The following is a 21,065-nucleotide window of genomic DNA, read 5'->3' on the forward strand; positions in this document are numbered from 1 at the left end:
CACAGACATTAGAGGTAGGTCAGCTGTAACGCTACCAGTTGTATACAAGACTTCAACATGTCGGAAAGGTGAATGTTGGCCAATACTCCTTATATATGTTTGGAGTCATCACCCTACAGACCTCACCAGCTAATAATCCAGATGTGCTTGCTCAATGACCAGGAATTTCAGCCAATTTTTTACTGAGCTGAGCAATCTGGATGAAGACATCACCCAACGTTGACGAAGAGGTGACATCAGTCTGGTAAGGTAGGGGGGTCTGGAAAGTTGTGGGCGTCTTAGCTCAACGCTTGGTTGTCCATGAGGAAGCTGACTAAACCCTAATGTCTGTGGTCAGCTTTAGAGCATGTGGATAACTTTGCTTTAGAACATGTTCTTACCTGTTTGAACTGCTCCTCATATGTCCATTCGTGAGGTCCTGGTTGTCCATTAGGGGATAAAGCCTGGGACTGTGAACTTGTGTTTGGCATTTGAGAATGACCCACCCCCGACACTATTTTGCCCGGTGAATCGGGTCGTTGTATGTTTGAGGACATCTCCAAATCTTCTTCATCTTCTTCTTCCCCATCCTCATCTTCCATGTCTTCGTCTTCGAAGTCTGCATCATCACCATCGCTCTTGTGCTTGGGCTCTTCCTCTTCTGGTTGATGGACCGGCACCCGTGTGTATATTAGAGTAGGCCGGTTCTGGGACACGGTCGAGCTGGTTGCAGATGTACTGGTAGTGGTTGCATTGATGGTGTTGGAGGGTGAAGGTGACGTGACCACTGTTGCCACTGCTGCAGCCGCCCTGACGGCCGCCTGGTACTGCCGTATGGCCAACGCCTGCTGTTGTATTCTGGATTCCACCAAACATCGAAGCTCTCTGTCCTTTTCTTGCCTCAATTTCTCCTCTAAGGCCAAGCGTGCAGCTTGTTGGCGTTGCAGGTTTTCCATGACCGCCTCGAGTCTCATACCGCCACCTGAAGAAACAGACTGGGAGGACTGGGAAGGACGGGAAATGGGAAAAGGTGAGCTGTGGTGGGAGGAAGCAGATACAAGGAGCGAGGGCATAGAGGTAGGGGCCGAGAATGCTGCCTGCTGGAGTACGCAGGAGGAAGGAGTGAGACGGGGCACAGAGAGGATGAGCAGGTACAAAAATGGAGAAGAAACGGATGGAAATAGATAGAATAATAATATATATAGAAGACAAGACCCCGGTCGTAAAAACATATAGCACACAATGAGCGGGGTCAGAAGTGATAGACCGCACGTATCCGAAAAATAAGGAACAAAAGCATTGATTAGGAAAGCAAAAAAGGAAGAGGACAGAAAAGAGGAAGCAGAAAAAGCGTGAGGAGGGTAAAGGAAACGAAAAGATGTATTGGGAAGGGGGGGGATTGTTTGGGGGAGGGGAGGAAAAAATATTACAAGAGTTACATGAAATCCACACCGACCATCTATATACAGAATTACCCATCAGTACCGCCCTTACCCCTCTATATATCACACATCAGTATTACCGCCCTTACCCCTCTATATATCACACATCAGTATTACTGCCCTTACCCCTCTATATATTACACATCAGTATTACCGTCCTTACCCCTCTATATATCACACATCAGTATTACCGCCCTTACCTCTCTATATATTACACATCAGTATTACCGCCCTTACCCCTCTATATATTACACATCAGTATTACCGCCCTTACCCCTCTATATATCACACATCAGTATTACCGCCCTTACCCCTCTATATATTACACATCAGTATTACCGCCCTTACCCCTCTATATATCACACATCAGTATTACCGCCCTTACCCCTCTATATATCACACATCGGTATTACCGCCCTTACCTCTCTATATATTACACATCAGTATTACTGCCCTTACCCCTCTATATATCACACATCAGTATTACCGCCCTTACCCCTCTATATATCACACATCAGTATTACCGCCCTTACCCCTCTATATATTACACATCAGTATTACTGCCCTTACCTCTCTATATATCACACATCAGTATTACCGCCCTTACCCCTCTATATATCACACATCAGTATTACTGCCCTTACTTCTCTATATATTACACATCAGTATTACTGCCCTTACCCCTCTATATATCACACATCAGTATTACTGCCCTTATCTCTCTATATATTACACATCAGTATTACCGCCCTTACCCCTCTATATATCACACATCAGTATTACCGTCCTTACCCCTCTATATATTATACATCAGTATTACCGCCCTTACCCCTCTATATATCATACATCAGTATTACTGCCCTTACCCCTCTATATATTACACATCAGTATTACCGCCCTTACCCCTCTATATATCACACATCAGTATTACCGCCCTTACCCCTCTATATATCATACATCAGTATTACTGCCCTTACCCCTCTATATATTATACATCAGTATTACTGCCCTTACCCCTCTATATATCATACATCAGTATTACTGCCCTTACCCCTCTATATATTATACATCAGTATTACTGCCCTTACCCCTCTATATATTACACATCAGTATTACCGTCCTTACCCCTCTATATATCATACATCAGTATTACTGCCCTTACCCCTCTATATATCACACATCAGTATTACCGCCCTTACCCCTCTATATATTACACATCAGTATTACCGTCCTTACCCCTCTATATATCACACATCAGTATTACCGCCCTTACCCCTCTATATATCACACATCAGTATTACTGCCCTTACCTCTCTATATATTACACATCAGTATTACTGCCCTTACCCCTCTATATATTATACATCAGTATTACTGCCCTTACCCCTCTATATATCATACATCAGTATTACTGCCCTTACCCCTCTATATATTACACATCAGTATTACCGCCCTTACCCCTCTATATATTACACATCAGTATTACTGCCCTTACCCCTCTATATATCACACATCAGTATTACTGCCCTTACCCCTCTATATATCACACATCAGTATTACTGCCCTTACCTCTCTATATATTACACATCAGTATTACTGCCCTTACCCCTCTATATATTATACATCAGTATTACTGCCCTTACCCCTCTATATATCATACATCAGTATTACTGCCCTTACCCCTCTATATATTACACATCAGTATTACTGCCCTTACCCCTCTATATATCACACATCGGTATTACGCTCTCTACATTACGCTCTCTATATGACACGTCAGTATTACGCTCTCTACATTACACCTCCTTATTACGATCTCTATATGACACATCAGTATTACGCTCTCTATACGACACGTCATTATTACGCGCTCTACATTATGCTCTCTATACGACACGTCAGTATTACGCTCTCTATATTACACCTCCTTATTATGCTCTCTATATGACACGTCAGTATTATGCTCTCTACATGACACGTCAGTATTACGCTCTCTATATTACGCTCTCTATACGACACATCAGTATTACGCTCTCTATGCGATACGTCAGTATTACGCTCTCTACATTACGCTCTCTATGCGACACGTCAGTATTACGCTCTCTATATTACACCTCCTTATTACGATCTCTATACGACACATCAGTATTACGCTCTCTACATTACGCTCTCTATGTGACACGTCAGTATTACGCTCTCTATACGACACATCAGTATTACGCTCTCTACATTACGCTCTCTATGCGACACGTCAGTATTACGCTCTCTATATTACACCTCCTCATTACGATCTCTATACGACACGTCAGTATTACGCTCTCTACATTACGCTCTCTATACGACACGTCAGTATTACGCTCTCTACATTACGCTCTCTATACGACACGTCAGTATTACGCTCTCTACATTACGCTCTCTATACGACACGTCAGTATTACGCTCTCTACATTACGCGCTCTGTACGACACGTCAGTATTACGCTCTCCACATTACGCTCTCTATACGACACGTCAGTATTACGCTCTCTACATTACGCTCTCTATACGACACGTCAGTATTACGCTCTCTATATTACGCTCTCTATACGACACATCAGTATTACGCTCTCTATGCGATACGTCAGTATTACGCTCTCTACATTACGCTCTCTATACGACACTTCAGTATTACGCTCTCTACATGACACGTCAGTATTACGCTCTCTACATTACGCTCTCTATACGACACGTCGGAGGCTCGCGGCTCAGCTGCGGCTCATTCATCACAATAAGAATCTGCTCATTGATTGTAAAATGAAATGTCGGAATTATCCTCCTGATTTATACGGAGGAAACGTCTCATTTTCTGAACAATGTAATCAACTAATTAAATGATGTAATGAGGCCCCGACAAGGATTCCTCTTCCCCCCCCCCCATTAACCATTGAAAGGAAGGTTCTCAGAGACAGGGCCACCAACTCCAGTCTAACTGCTTCATGTCATGTCATTGGCCCTCATCTGCTCCATTCACTGACAGCGCTGAGGTTGTATCAGGGCCGTCTTCTGGTTATGGTCCAGAGACATTGTCTGGAGGACCTCCTGAGGACAGCAGGACCCGCGCCGTGCAATGTACAGACAGCAGATAGACACGCGGATATTTCTAACCTCAGCAGCTTCGGGTTAAAAGGAAATGATCTGTTGTTTTCTATCCATTTGTTCAGCAGTTAATTAGTGTAAGGCGACTGTAGGAATAATGACAGGAAGTCCTGAACAGTCCCTGCCCCCGATACGTTCAGCGTTCTGGACGGTGTGAACATGTCCTACAAATGAGAGAGAAGCAATAATCACAGGCAGCTTCTATACGGACAGAAAAACCGCTGCCTGTCATCAGCGCAGCCGCTCGTGTACATCCGCCGTCTGCAGGTAAAGTGTATGGGGGATGAATGATCGTAGGTACGAAAAACCCCGAGATTATTGTGTGATGAAAATGCAAGCCAACCAGCTCCAATCGACCTGCTGTAGGGTCATCATCACTGGTCCCGGGCAGTATATCTGTGTGTCAGCCTTCTCTTTGAAACTGTTAAAGGGGTTGTCCACTTTTAATTAGGTCTTTTAGGAACTTGTTGTTACTGAAGATTTGCTGAGAGCCTGATATTCAGAGGACGCAGCTCTCTACTGTCTACAGAAGCACTTTACTCTCTGCAGCACCTCTCCACTCTCTGCAGCACCTCTCCACTCTCTGCAGCACCTCTCCACTCTGCAGCACCTCTCCACTCTGCAGCACCCACTCCTGCAGCACCTCTCCCTGCAGCACCTCTCCACCTCTCTGCAGCACCTCTCCACTCTCTGCAGCACCTCTCCACTCTCTGCAGCACCTCTCCACTCTGCAGCACCTCTCCACTCTCTGCAGCACCTCTCCACTCTCTGCAGCACCTCTCCACTCTCTGCAGCACCTCTCCACTCTCTGCAGCACCTCTCCACTCTCTGCAGCACCTCTCCACCTCTGCAGCACCTCTCACCTCTGCAGCCCTCTCCACTCTCTGCAGCACCTCTCCACCCTCTGCAGCACCTCTCCACTCTCTGCAGCACCTCTCCACTCTCTGCAGCACCTCTCCCACTCTCTGCAGCACCTCTCCACCTCTGCAGCACCTCTCCACCCTCTGCAGCACCTCTCCACTCTCTGCAGCACCTCTCCACTCTCTGCCGACCTCTCCACTCTCTGCCGCACCTCTCCACCATTCTGCCGCACCTCTCCACTCTCTGCAGCACCTCTCCACTCTCTGCAGCACCTCTCCACTCTCTGCCGCACCTCTCCACTCTCTGCCGCACCTCACCCCTCTCTGCCGCACCTCTTCACTCTCTGCCGCACCTCTCCACTCTCTGCCGCACCTCTCCACTCTCTGCCGCACCTCTCACCCTCTGCCGCAACCTCTCCACCCTCTGCCGCACCTCTCCACTCTCTGCCGCACCTCTCCACTCTCTGCCGCACCTCTCCACCCTCTGCAGCACCTCTCCACCCTCTGCAGCACCTCTCCACTCTCTGCAGCACCTCTCCACTCTCTGCCGCACCTCTCCACTCTCTGCCGCACCTCACCCCTCTCTGCCGCACCTCTCCACTCTCTGCCGCACCTCTCCACTCTCTGCCGCACCTCACCCCTCTCTGCCGCACCTCTCCACTCTCTGCCGCACCTCTCCACTCTCTGCAGCACCTCTCCACTCTCTGCAGCACCTCTCCACTCTCTGCCGCACCTCTCCACTCTCTGCAGCACCTCTCCACTCTCTGCCGCACCTCTCCACTCTCTTCCGCACCTCTCCACCCTCTGCAGCACCTCTCCACCCTCTGCAGCACCTCTCCACTCTCTGCAGCACCTCTCCACTCTCTGCAGCACCTCTCCACCCTCTGCAGCACCTCTCCACTCTCTGCAGCACCTCTCCACTCTCTGCAGCACCTCTCCACTCTCTGCAGCACCTCTCCACCCTCTGCAGCACCTCTCCACTCTCTGCAGCACCTCTCCACTCTCTGCAGCACCTCTCCACTCTCTGCAGCACCTCTCCACTCTCTGCCGCACCTCTCCACTCTCTGCCGCACCTCACCCCTCTCTGCCGCACCTCACCCCTCTCTGCCGCACCTCTCCACTCTCTGCCGCACCTCTCCACTCTCTGCCGCACCTCTCCACTCTCTGCCGCACCTCTCCACCCTCTGCAGCACCTCTCCACTCTCTGCAGCACCTCTACTCCTTGTGGCAACTGTCCTTTCTAGCTAAAAATGGGGACCCTGAGAGAGGTGCCCACCCCCCTATCTGCTCGGTATGCCTCTATACACTATATGGAAGGCCTTAGAGACAATGATAATGGTATCTGTCCTAAGTAGATAATGGTGTCTGCATGAGAATGTTCACAGTCTCCCCAGAATCTGCCACATGAAGGACCCTCTCAATGATCAGAAGAGACAAGTGACGGAGACTCTTCCCCAACATCTGTCTCCGCTCTCAACAGACCCAACAGACAGGGGAAGAGCAATAAATCCCAGTGAGGGCCGAAGACTTCTGCATTCCTCCAAATGGCCGTCCTGCTGAACAACCTCCTGGTCCTCACTGAAGGCTCTGAGATTCTTCTATGAGATTCTGTGAACACCTCCTAATGGCCGCTGCAGAGGCCACCATGTAGGCAGATCGGTTGTGCAGAAGAAGCTACAGCTCCTTCCCGAAATGTACACGATCTCATTACAGAGACGGAGCCAAGTGTTATCTGCCCCATCACCCACAGTCACAGTCATTGGACACTGCAGAGGACATGAGGCCAAGATGAGGTCCATCAAGATGACCAGTCATGAGATCATCTCTTGGCCATGTTTATGTCTTCTTGTCCCAAACTGAGATTATTTTTCAGTATCTGGCCACTCACATCCCTCCATCCATAGGAGCAATGGAGCAGCCAGGTAAGATGCCCAACAACTACCCTAGGTCTACGGCCGCTTAAAGGGAATCTGTCTCTGCCCGTTAAAACCAGATAGTAACACATCTCCTTGTTTTCTAACTTGTTTTTATTTTCTGACTGCAGATTTTTTAATTCTGTTTCATGAAAATGATTATGGCTGCGGCCATCTTGCCTGGGCATTTAAAGAATTGCTTTACGGCAGCCCCTGGGGCCATAGACACAATGGACAGGAGCGGACCCTATTGACTTACATGGGAAAGTCGTCTAGGCATTGTCATTGTGCAAGGAAAGTAATAGAAAAGATATGACAATCGCTGATTGTGAATGGAAGGATCCTGTCTTATCTCTACAGAGAGGTGGTATCATTACAGGCAGGATTAGAATGGCAGATAAGCAGATAACTGCAGTAAAGTGATCTGTACAGACCAAGAAGTCTATGAACCTACTATATCCCATTATATTTGATATTATTCCGATTCCTTCCTTCCTTTTATCCCTTCACTAACAATCAAGAACACTATAAGGATCAAGCGAAACGTCTAGACTATCGATGAAGACGGAGGTAACTGGGAGACTGACTCATACTGGACCCAAGAGGAGGACGGTAACGATCAACTGGGTATAAAATAGACATGAAGCCACTCCACAAGACCACCTCTATGAGAAGACCATCCCCTCATCCAGACAAAAGTCCCTGCGACGGATTTCCGATTCCACCAAGTATCTTCGAGAACATCTCCCAGAGACCACGTATCTAATATAAGATATACTGTATATTACTTGGACTATAAGACACACCCAGAAACAAGAACTAGCATCTTCTCTAGGAGATTAGAAGAAATGCAAATATCTTCGCGAGAGCTCAGAATATATACGTTTCTAGATGTGTTCATAGAGGATTTCTAGATATTACACTGAACCAGAATAGTCATAATCAGGTCATAAACTGGTGTCAAAAAAATGATAAAAATGGTGTCAATGAAAAATGGTAATAATAAAAAAGTCATATAAAAAAATAACAAAATAACAAATAAAAAGACCAAAAACTAATTAACAAAATAGTAGTAAAGAAAAAAATAATATGAATAATAAAAAGACTAAATAAAAAGAGTATAATAGAAATAATAGTAACAACAACAATAAGGACTGAGACTATAATAAAGCATAGAACAAAAAATAAAGAATAATAAAAATAAAATAAACATTATATAATACTATATATAATATAATAACACTAATAGAAAATAGAAATAATATAAGTAAAATAATAATATAACTAAAAATATCAAAAATAAAATTGATAAAATTGAATATAAAGAATATAAATAAAACATAATATCATAAAAACACATCAAAATAAGAATATGAATAATATAAATAAAATCAAAAAGAAAATAGAAATAATATAAGTAAAATAATAATATAACTAAAAATAATATCATAAAATAAAATGATAAAAAATTGAATATAAATAAAACATAATATCATAAAAACACATCAAAATAAGAATATAAATTATATAAATAAAATCAAAATATATTACAATAACTAAAAATATGATAAGCAAAACAAATAATACAAATATTTAATAAATCAAAAGATAAAATAGTATCAGAAATATAATAATAATATAATACTGATTATGATCTTACAGGACGCTGACTAATATATTATTAGAATTAGAATTTTTCCTCTCACTCAATCGTAAAACATTTGACATTATCCAGATCTGCGCGCGACCTCCTGCCGGGAGCCAAAAAGAGCAGGAGAGAGGCCAGAAATGATCCGTCCACACCGGCAGCTCCGGCACACGGTCATCGGCCAGAACTTTCCAAGAACCCAGAAGAATTTTTGAGGGATTTTATTTTTTATTTTTTGCTAAATTCTAGTTGAGTCAGGGGGACGGATTTGATTTTCTCCTGTATTAATATTTTCGCCTCTACCTATATTTCATCCATTTTTATGGGCAGGGTGTAACGGCTGCGGCGGCGCTCTAATTCCGTGTAATTCATTATTATAATTGCTAAAAATCTCTGGGCTACAGAACTGACATTCCCCCAGCGGATAAATCAATGCGGACGCTTCCCCGCTGAGATTCACTCAATTCCACTATTTTACATTATTTGACGCGGAGGAAAAAAAAAATCATTAAAACTATTTAACAAAATTAAAGAGTCGACGGAACGACATCATCATCATAATAAAAAGTGACGGGTCAATGGGGCGCGAGCTGCGGAGGAGAGGACACGACCGGGACGGGCAAAGGGGAGAGGAGGACCCCAATTATACAAAATGATGGACCACACATTGTACTGTACTAACATTTTACTGTATTTTCTGACATTTGGGGTTTTTTTCTGGCAGGAATTACGGTCCAACAAATAAAAAATATTTTAAAATATTTTCCTATTTAACCCATCTTATGCTGATTGTCGCCTAATCAGCGACTGGGGCAGATCTTCCCAGAAAGCAGCAGTTGTGTGTGAGGTATGGGAGGCGCAGGGGGAGGGGGACCCGGCGCTGGAGCACTGTTTACTAACACTGCGCGCTGGAGCCATACCTGATCTTTGACCACTTCAGTATTTATATAACGGCACAATAAAGAATTATTAGATAAGAGGGCACGGCGATCATGGAGGGAGGATAAAGTGCACACAGGCCGATCTGTACATGCACTAGAGGCTACAGACTTACCCCTGGGAACACACAGCACCCCTGTACAGGCACGTAGCACCCCAGAAACACAAAGCACCCCTGTACAGGCACGTAGCACCCCAGATACACACAGCACCCCTGTACAGGCACGTAGCACCCCAGATACACACAGCACCCCTATACAGGCACGTAGCACCCCAGATACACACAGCACCCCTATACAGGCACGTAGCACCCCAGAAACACAAAGCACCCCTGTACAGGCACGTAGCACCCCAGATACACACAGCACCCCTGTACAGGCACGTAGCACCCCAGATACACACAGCACCCCTGTACAGGCACGTAGCACCCCAGAAACACACAGCACCCCTGTACAGGCACGTAGCACCCCAGAAACACAAAGCACCCCTGTACAGGCACGTAGCACCCCAGATACACACAGCACCCCTGTACAGGCACGTAGCACCCCAGAAACACAAAGCACCCCTGTACAGGCACGTAGCACCCCAGATACACACAGCACCCCTATACAGGCACGTAGCACCCCAGAAACACACAGCACCCCTATACAGGCAGGAAGCACCCCAGATACACACAGCACCCCTATACAGGCACGTAGCACCCCAGATACACACAGCACCCCTATACAGGCACGTAGCACCCCAGATACACACAGCACCCCTATACAGGCACGTAGCACCCCAGATACACACAGCACCCCTATACAGGCACGTAGCACCCCAGAAACACACAGCACCCCTATACAGGCACGTAGCACCCCAGATACACACAGCACCCCTATACAGGCACGTAGCACCCCAGATACACACAGCACCCCTATACAGGCACGTAGCACCTCAGATACACACAGCACCCCTATACAGGCACGTAGCACCCCAGATACACACAGCACCCCTATACAGGCACGTAGCACCCCAGAAACACACAGCACCCCTATACAGGCACGTAGCACCCCAGAAACACACAGCACCCCTGTACAGGCAGGAAGCACCCCAGATACACACAGCACCCCTATACAGGCATGTAGCACCACTGATACACACAGCACCCCTATACAGGCACGTAGCACCCCAGATACACACAGCACCCCTATACAGGCATGTAGCACCCCAGATACACACAGCACCCCTATACAGGCATGTAGCACCCCAGATACACACAGCGCCCCTATACAGGCACGTAGCACCTCAGATACACACAGCACCCCTATACAGGCACGTAGCACCCCAGATACACACAGCACCCCTATACAGGCACGTAGCACACCAGAAACACACAGCACCCCTATACAGGCACGTAGCACCCCAGATACACACAGCACCCCTATACAGGCACGAAGCACCCCAGATACACACAGCACCCCTATACAGGCACGTAGCACCTCAGATACACACAGCACCCCCATACAGGCATGTAGCACCCCAGATACACACAGCACCCCTATACAGGCACGTAGCACCCCAGAAACACACAGCACCCCTATACAGGCACGTAGCACCCCAGATACACACAGCACCCCATACAGGCAGGAAGCACCCCAGATACACACAGCACCCCTATACAGGCACGTAGCACCCCAGAAACACACAGCACCCCTGTACAGGCACGTAGCACCCCAGATACACACAGCACCCCATACAGGCAGGAAGCACCCCAGATACACACAGCACCCCTATACAGGCACGTAGCACCCCAGATACACATAGCACCGATATATAGGCAGGAAGCACCCCAGATACATACAGCACCCCTATACAGGCACGTAGCACCCCAGATACACACAGCACCCCTATACAGGCATGTAGCACCCCAGATACACACAGCACCCCTATACAGGCAGGAAGCACCCCAGATACACACAGCACCCCTATACAGGTACGTAGCACCCCAGATACACACAGCACCCCTATACAGGCACGTAGCACCCCAGATACACACAGCACCCCTATACAGGCACGTAGCACCCCAGATACACACAGCACCCCTATACAGGCACGTAGCACCCCAGATACATACAGCACCCCTATACAGGCACGTAGCACCCCAGATACACACAGCACCCCTATACAGGCATGTAGCACCCCAGATACACACAGCACCCCTATACAGGCAGGAAGCACCCCAGAAACACACAGCACCCCTATACAGGCAGAAAGCACCCCAGATACACACAGCACCCCTATACAGGCAGGAAGCACCCCAGATACACACAGCACCCCTATACAGACAGGAAGCACCCCAGATACACACAGCACCCCTATACAGGCAGGAAGCACCCCAGATACACACAGCACCCCTATACAGACAGGAAGCACCCCAGATACACACAGCACCCCTATATAGACAGGAAGCACCCCAGAAAAACACAGCACCCCTATACAGGCACGTAGCACCCCAGATACACACAGCACCCCTATACAGGCACGTAGCACCCCAGGTACACACAGCACCCCTATACAGGCACGTAGCACCCCAGGTACACACAGCACACCTATACAGACAGGAAGCACCCCAGATACACACAGCACCCCTATACAGGCAGGAAGCACCCCAGAAACACACAGGACTCCTATACAGACATAATACACCTCAGAATTACACAGGACCCCTATACAGGCAGAAGACCTCTGGACATGAGGCACACACAGCAGGATCACATAGGAAGTTCTGAGCAGAGTCGACCCTGCACTTAGAAGACCTGGGAATCCGTGAAGTCCAGTATATCAGAGGCGGGGGACATACAGCTCCGCATTCACACACAGCAACCGTATGATCTGGGACTGTGTGCTACACCTGTACAGGAACTGCACCCTAAAAACTGAAAGGAAAACACAGAACTCCCTGTACAGACATAGCGTCCCCAAAACATGACCCAGGAGTACACACAACCCCCAGATATAGCAGCCCCTGAGACATGACCCTGGAATACACAGAGTTCCCCATATAGATACAGGAGCCCCCCAAACATGACCCAGGATCACAGCGCACACCCTGTGCAATCCCCCCAGGACATGATCCAGCAATGTACAGCAGACCCCGGACATGACCCGGGAACACACAGCATAACCCAGGAGACCCCGGACATGACCCGGGAACACACAGCATAACCCAGGAGACCCCCCCGGACACACAGCATACCAGGAGACCCCGGAACACACAGCATAACCCAGGAGACCCCGGACATGACCCGGGAACACACAGCATAACCCAGGAGACCCCGGACATGACCCGGGAACACACAGCATAACCCAGGAGACCCCGGACATGACCCGGGAACACACAGCATAACCCAGGAGACCCCGGACATGACCCGGGAACACACAGCATAACCCAGGAGACCCCGGACATGACCCGGGAACACACAGCATAACCCAGGAGACCCCGGACATGACCCGGGAACACACAGCATAACCCAGGAGACCCCGGACATGACCCCGGAACACACAGCATAACCCAGGAGACCCCGGACATGACCCGGGAACACACAGCATAACCCAGGAGACCCCGGACATGACCCGGGAACACACAGCATAACCCAGGAGACCCCGGACATGACCCGGGAACACACAGCATAACCCAGGAGACCCTGGACATGACCCGGGAACACACAGCATAACCCAGGAGACCCCGGACATGACCCGGGAACCACAGCATAACCCAGGAGACCCCGGACATGACCCGGGAACACACAGCATAACCCAGGAGACCCCGGACATGACCCGGGAACACACAGCATAACCCAGGAGACCCCGGACATGACCCGGGAACACACAGCATAACCCAGGAGACCCCGGACATGACCCGGGAACACACAGCATAACCCAGGAGACCCCGGACATGACCCGGGAACACACAGCATAACCCAGGAGACCCCGGACATGACCCCGGAACACACAGCATAACCCAGGAGACCCCGGACATGACCCGGGAACACACAGCATAACCCAGGAGACCCCGGACATGACCCGGGAACACACAGCATAACCCAGGAGACCCCGGACATGACCCGGGAACACACAGCATAACCCAGGAGACCCTGGACATGACCCGGGAACACACAGCATAACCCAGGAGACCCCGGACATGACCCGGGAACACACAGCATAACCCAGGAGACCCCGGACATGACCCGGAACACACAGCATAACCCAGGAGACCCCGGACATGACCCGGGAACACACAGCATAACCCAGGAGACCCCGGACATGACCCGGGAACACACAGCATAACCCAGGAGACCCCGGACATGACCCGGGAACACACAGCATAACCCAGGAGACCCTAGTAACTCAACTACAGATACAAGACCCCTAATCATAAGTGAGGAACAGACTGTACTCACTGTACACACACATGTACCCCCTGTACACACACATGTACCCCCTGTACACACACATGTACCCCCTGTACACACACACACACACACACATGTACCCCCTGTACACACACATGTACCCCCTGTACACACACATGTACCCCCTGTACACACACATGTACCCCCTGTACACACACATGTACCCCCTGTACACACATGTACCCCCTGTACACACACACATGTACCCCCTGTACACACACATGTACCCCCTGAACACACATACATGTACCCCCTGTACACACACATATACCCCCTCAGTACACACACATGTACCCCCTGTACACACACATGTACCCCCTGTACACACACACACACACACACACATGTACCCCCTGTACACACACATGTACCCCCTGTACACACACATGTACCCCCTGTACACACACACACACACACATGTACCCCACACACACACTTGTACCCCACACACACATGTACCCCCTGTACACACACATGTACCCCCTGTACACACACATGTACCCCCTGTACACACATGTACCCCCTGTACACACATACATGTACCCCCTGTACACACACATATACCCCCTGTACACACACATGTACCCCCTGTACACACACTTGTACCCACTGTATACACATGTACCCCCTGTACACACACTTGTACCCACTGTATACACATGTACCCCCTGTACACACACTTGTACCCACTGTATACACATGTACCCCCTGTACACACATAGGACTGGACCCCAGGACATGACCCAGGAAGACACAGCCCCCTAAAATCATAACCCAGAAGAACCCGGCTCCTGTACAGAACCTCCTGAACATGGACCCTCAGCCTGGACCCCTATACACTCAGGGACCCCAGGTCTGTCCTGCAGATGATGACACTGGAATCCACTTACCAAAGCAGATTTACTGGCGACACTGGTGTTATCAACCATACTGGTGTGTGCCAGGGGCGAGGGTGCACTGTGCTGGGCGCAATATCCCCGGGTCCGACTGCTCGGTGCTGGGTGCACTATCCTGGGTGCTCCGGTTCTGCCTGCACGGTCCTAAGTGGTGCCGGTCCTGGGTGATCCGGTCCTGGGTGGTGCCGGTCCTGGGTGATCCGGTCCTGGGTGCTCCGGTCGTCGGTGGTGCCGGTTCTGGGTGCTGCCGGTCCTGGGTGGTGCCGGTTCTGGGTGCTCCGGTTCTGGGTGCTGGGTGCTCCGGTCCTGGCTGTCCGGTCCTGGGTGGTGCCGGTCCTGGGTGCTCCGGTCCTCCGGTCCTGGGTGGTGCCGGTCCTGAGTGCTCCGGTCCTCCGGTGCTGGGTGCTCCGGTCCTGGGTGCTCCGGTCCCCTCTGCTCTCAGGCTTCTTCTCGCTCAGGGGATCATTTTTCTTTTTTGCCACCTTTGCCTTTTTTTTTTTTTTGCAACAAGTGTCGGAGCAGTGGCCGGGGGGGCCGGGGGGGGGGGGGGGGGGGCGCCGCCTGCCATTCGCTGACTACATGTCAGGGAGTGATAGATGGGAGGGCAGTGACGTCACAGGAGGTACTACAGCCCCTGCCCACCGGGCACACGCGAGGAGTAGTAGTCCTCCTCCATACACCGCCATCCAGAGCGGTACAGTGCACCCATCCCTCTCCACTTTGGGGGGTCCTGCTTCCTGGATTTGGGGGTTGTCAGACCCGACCAGTGTGAACAGAGCCTCTCCTCAGGATAAGACTCAGCATCACATCCCCTCTGAGAATGAGTAGTTTTGGGGGGTCCCTACTTAGGACCCTTCTCTATTACTATGTCCATACACCCCATTGAGATGATGCAATGCCTCAGTTCTCCTGTGGTGGCGCTGTAGGAAAACTGAAGGCTTATTAGCTCAGAGGCGATCACTTGGGATCCCTGTCATCATCTCCTCATGGGGGGGGGGGGGGCCCTAAATATTGGTGATGATGTCATTATTATACATTGTTGGTGCTATATTGAGGGTCCCCCCTCTTTGGACGCCCCAGGACCCCCATAGTGCGGAGCCTCCATACATTACATGTACATCAGTGTCAGGTGGCTCCCCCTGGTGGTCACAGCGGATAGGGTCCCCCATGTTATCAGCCGGTCACAGGGAGAACTGCTTGAATAATGGGGGGCACATGCATAGATCTGCGTGGCCTCGACGCCCCTCCGTGGACGCCATGTGACCCCCGATGTTTATGTTTGCGATCCTCGTGTCTTTATTTGACACGGAGACGAAGCAGCGGCCGCTAATCCCTGAGCGTCTAACCGAGGGGCAGCCCCGCTAACAAGACGCCATCAGAGAACGCCGCTCCTGCGATCAATTCTGTCACAAGACGCAAAGTAACGATCCCAAAGCAGAGAGTAATGGACGCAGGAGCGGCAGCGTCACGTGACGGACGGGTAGAGGAGCGAGCGGAGACAGGACGCGGGCACCGGGGCTAGCCAATACCACGTATCGCCGGGAAAATATCGGCAAAAAAATATATAAAATGTACAAAAATCTACAAACAAATCTATAAAATGTTATTTATTTATAATGTCGATATTTGATGTTCTGAATTTTTTTTAACCTCCGCTTTTCTGACCTTGTTCACGGATCGACAAGACGTTCAGACGGAGCGGACGCAACCCATCCTGAAAACACAGGACAGGAAGGGTTAACCCCCATGAAGATTTTATAGAGGCAGAAGCCAGACACCGGGGGCTGTGAAGAGTCCTGGGGGGGGGATTCCTGTCCTCTGTAGTCCCCCTCCCTCCAGTAACATCTGGGATTTTATGGACTCTGTTTCATCTCTTTATCTTCCAGCAGCCTGGACCCCGCCAGACATGACCCTGCAGGCCCAGGAGCCGCCGCCGACCAGTGATACTGGGAGCCAAAGGGTTAAATCACAGGCACTAAGTCTATCAATGTATTATCTATCTCATATCTATTATCTATCTCATATCTATCTATCTATTATCTATCTATCTATCTATTATCTATCTATCTCCTATCTATCTATCTATCTGTCTCCTATCTATTATCTATCTATCTATCATCTATCTATCTATCTCATATCTATCTATCTATTATCTATCTATCATCTATCTATCTCATATCTATCTATCTATTATCTATCTATCTATCTATCTATCTATCTATCTATCTATCTATCTCCTATCTATCTATCTATCTATCTATCTATCTATCTATTATCTATCTATCTCCTATCTATCTATCTATCTATCTATCTATCTATCTATTATCTATCTATCTATTATCTATCTATCTATCTATCTATCATCTATCTATCTATTATCTATCTATTATCTATCTATCTATCTATCTATCTATTATCTATCTATTATCTATCTATCTCATATCTATCTCCTATCTATCCACCACAGATGACCAACCAGCCGCTACCTCCTGGAGAAGTCCCTCGGTCTGAGGCCCCATGGTGAGGAAAGTCGGGCAGGCTGCGTACAAACGTATCCGAGAAACAAGTCCAAGGTCAGGGCAGGAGGCAGGTGGCTAGGAGTCCGAGTCGGTAGTCCTCCTTACATAGCCAGAGACCACCAGTGATCGGCTGGAGAAAGAATTGGATGCGCCCGCTGGCCCTTTAAGAAACTGAGAGCAATGTGCACCCTAAGGAAGCCAACTATCTCTCTATTCATCTACCTACCTCTAATGTATATATTTAGTGCCCTGAACTTTTCCACATTTTTCTCACGTTACTCCCACAAACGTAAATATATTTTATTGTGGGTTTATGTGACCAACACAAAGTAATAATTATGTGAGAAGTCAAAAAAATGATAAATATTTTTCCAAATGTTTAAAAAAATTCTGGACGGTGTTTGGTGCATTTGTATTCAGCCCCCGAGTCAGTGCTTTGCAGGACCACCTTTCACTGCTATTCCAGCTGCCAGTCTTTTGGGGTCTGTCTCTGGCAGCTTTAGCAGAGGCTGAGCTGCTTCTCTGATTAGTGCTCTCCTTGTCCGGGCTGTCAGTTTATGTGGACGGCCATGTCTTGCTAGGTTTGTAGTTGGGCCATACTGCTTTCATTTTCGAATGATGGATTGAACAGTGCTCCGAGATGTTCAGAGCCTGGGGATGTTTTTTATAACCTAACCCTGCTTTACACTTCTCCACCACTTTATCCCTGACCTGTCTGGCGTGTTCCTTGGTTTTCATGATGCTGTTTGATCGCTAATGTTCTCTAACAAACCTCTGAGGCCTTCACATTACACACCGTATAGGTGACTTCTGAAGGCTATTGGTCACACTGGATGTTATTTAGGGGTATCAGAGGACAGGGGGCTGAATACAAATGCACCAAACACTTTCCAGATCTTTATTTATTAAACATTTTGAGAACCAGGTATGATTGTAGTCTCACCTCACACAGACTTGTACTTTGTGTTGGTCGATCACATAAAATTCCAATAAAATACATTTAAGTTTGTGGGTGTAACGTGAAAACATGTGGAAACGTTCAAGGGGTGTGAATACTTTTTTCAAGGCACTATGCATATATATATATCTCAAATAACTGTACATCTAATATGTATCTTACAGATATATCAAATATCTATCTAAAGTCAAAGGGATGAGGTATAGGGGATGGAAGTTAAGGGTTAATCCAGGGCAGGAGCTATAGAAGTCCATGGCCACCCATCGATCTCATATAATCTTAATTATTCACATTGGTCACTAAGCCCAATAATAGGCTGCCACTATCTGCTCTGTGCAAATATTCACATTTCAGCAGTCATCTCATTATCATCACAGGCAGGACTACAATGGAATATAACACCAATACACAGCTAACACAACATTCACCATTCACGATACAGTAGGTGATGATGACAGCTTATCTACCCCCTCCCTGCACAATGACCTCTCTACAGGTCACAGAAAATGCCAGGAAAATTCTCCCATAGAAGTCAGTGAGTCGTCTTCTGCTCATTGTAGCTTGCACCCCTTGGGGGAGGGAGGGTCGCGGAATGGTGACCTGGGAGTATACGGGATATACCTGGGAGTATACGGGATATACCTGTGTATACGGGATATACCTGGGCAATTCTAGTGTCAGAACAGGCAGCTTTCGGTTTCGCTGGATTGTAGTGACATCTAGTGGTCATACTGTGGAATTGCACAGGTGATTACTCTGATTATGGTGACAAAACCATGGACTCTGACCAGCAGGATAATAACTTATTGGACGTCTCTGCCGTTACTGGCTGACAACATCCCGTGTGGGGAAGGGGAAAGGTTCGATTATTCACCATTGGGCGGATTCCATGGTAAAAACTAGTAGAATATCCAATGAGCATGTTAAAGGAGGCTTACAGTATTAAAGGGGACGTCCTATCTTCAGGACAGGGCATCACTATCCGATCGGTGGGGGCCCGACACTTCGCACCCCCAGCCGTTCTACATTAGTTCTGGTTCGTAAATTGGCGCCTGAACCACAGAAGTACGTCCCTCGTGCAGTGGCCACAATGGCCGGAGCTGTGGAGTCCTGCGCTGGAGCTACTGCAGAGCAGCCAATCAGCGGTGTGCGCGGTATCTGACCCCGCTGATCACAGAGTGATGGCTTATCCTGAGGATAGACCATATCCCCCCAACTCTTGAAATGACCAAGGAGGGACAATGTTTTTTATACTAAGCCCTGCCTCTAACTCTGCCCAATATCACATGCCCAATCCCCTTAGTGCCCCCACACAGTATTTAAGCCCCCCTTATAGTACTACTGCCCCCTTAGTGCCCCCACACAGTATTTAAGCCCCCTTATAGTACTGCTGCCCCCTTAGTGCTCCCACACAGTATTTAAGCCCCTCTTATAGTACTGCTGCCCCCTTAGTGCTCCCACACAGTATTTAAGCCCCTCTTATAGTACTGCTGCCCCCTTAGTGCTCCCACACAGTATTTAAGCCCCCCTTATAGTACTACTGCCCCCTTAGTGCCCCCACACAGTATTTAAGCCCCTCTTATAGTACTGCTGCCCCCTTAGTGCTCCCACACTGTATTTAAGCCCCTCTCATAGTACTACTGCCCCCTTAGTGCCCCCACACAGTATTTAAGCCCCCCTTATAGTACTGCTGCCCCCTTAGTGCTCCCACACAGTATTTAAGCCCCTCTTATAGTACTGCTACCCCCTTAGTGCCCCCACACAGTATTTAAGCCCCTCTTATAGTACTGCTGCCCCTTAATGCTCCCACACAGTATTTAAGCCCCTCTTATAGTACTGCTGCCCCCTTAATGCCCCTACACAGTATTTAAGCCCACCTTATAGTACTGCTGCCCCCTTAGTGCCCCCATACAGAATTTAAGCCCCCCTTATAGTACTGCTGTCCCCTTAGTGCCCCCATACAGTATTTAAACCCCCTTATAGTACTGCTACCCCTTTAGTGCCCCCACACAGTATTTAAGCCCCCCTTATAGTACTACTGCCCCCTTAGTGCCCCCACACAGTATTTAAGCCCCCTTATAGTACTGCTGCCCACACACACGCTTTAAGCCCCCCTTATAGTACTGCTGCCCCCTTAGTGCCCCCACACAGTATTTAAGCCCCCATTATAGTACTGCTGCCCCCTTAGTGCCCCTGTAATGATCCAGAGTGGCATTACCACCTCTTTTGTACCCCCACTATCTTGGTTGCTGCATCATGTGTCATCCTGCATATTTATTGCCATATCCTGCAATGTGTATGTATTCATTTCCTTGCTAATGTA

General features: G+C 48.6%; 1 protein-coding gene across 1 annotated transcript in view; it reads right to left on the reverse strand.

Moving 5' to 3' along the window:
- Nucleotides 1–15,664, reverse strand: part of LOC122938268 (AT-rich interactive domain-containing protein 3A-like) — a 204,959-nt gene extending 189,295 nt beyond the window's left edge. Inside the window, exons 1-2 of the mRNA XM_044293670.1 lie at nucleotides 15,260–15,664; nucleotides 381–1,079 (exon numbers count right to left, since the gene is read on the reverse strand). Coding sequence (XP_044149605.1) covers nucleotides 381–1,079; nucleotides 15,260–15,298 — 738 coding nt within the window. The 5' untranslated portion in view covers nucleotides 15,299–15,664. The remainder of the gene's footprint in view (nucleotides 1–380; nucleotides 1,080–15,259) is intronic.
- Between the last annotated feature and the right edge of the window lie 5,401 nt (nucleotides 15,665–21,065).

Source organism: Bufo gargarizans, chromosome 1 (assembly GCF_014858855.1).
Source record: "Bufo gargarizans isolate SCDJY-AF-19 chromosome 1, ASM1485885v1, whole genome shotgun sequence".
Taxonomy (NCBI): domain Eukaryota; kingdom Metazoa; phylum Chordata; class Amphibia; order Anura; family Bufonidae; genus Bufo; species Bufo gargarizans.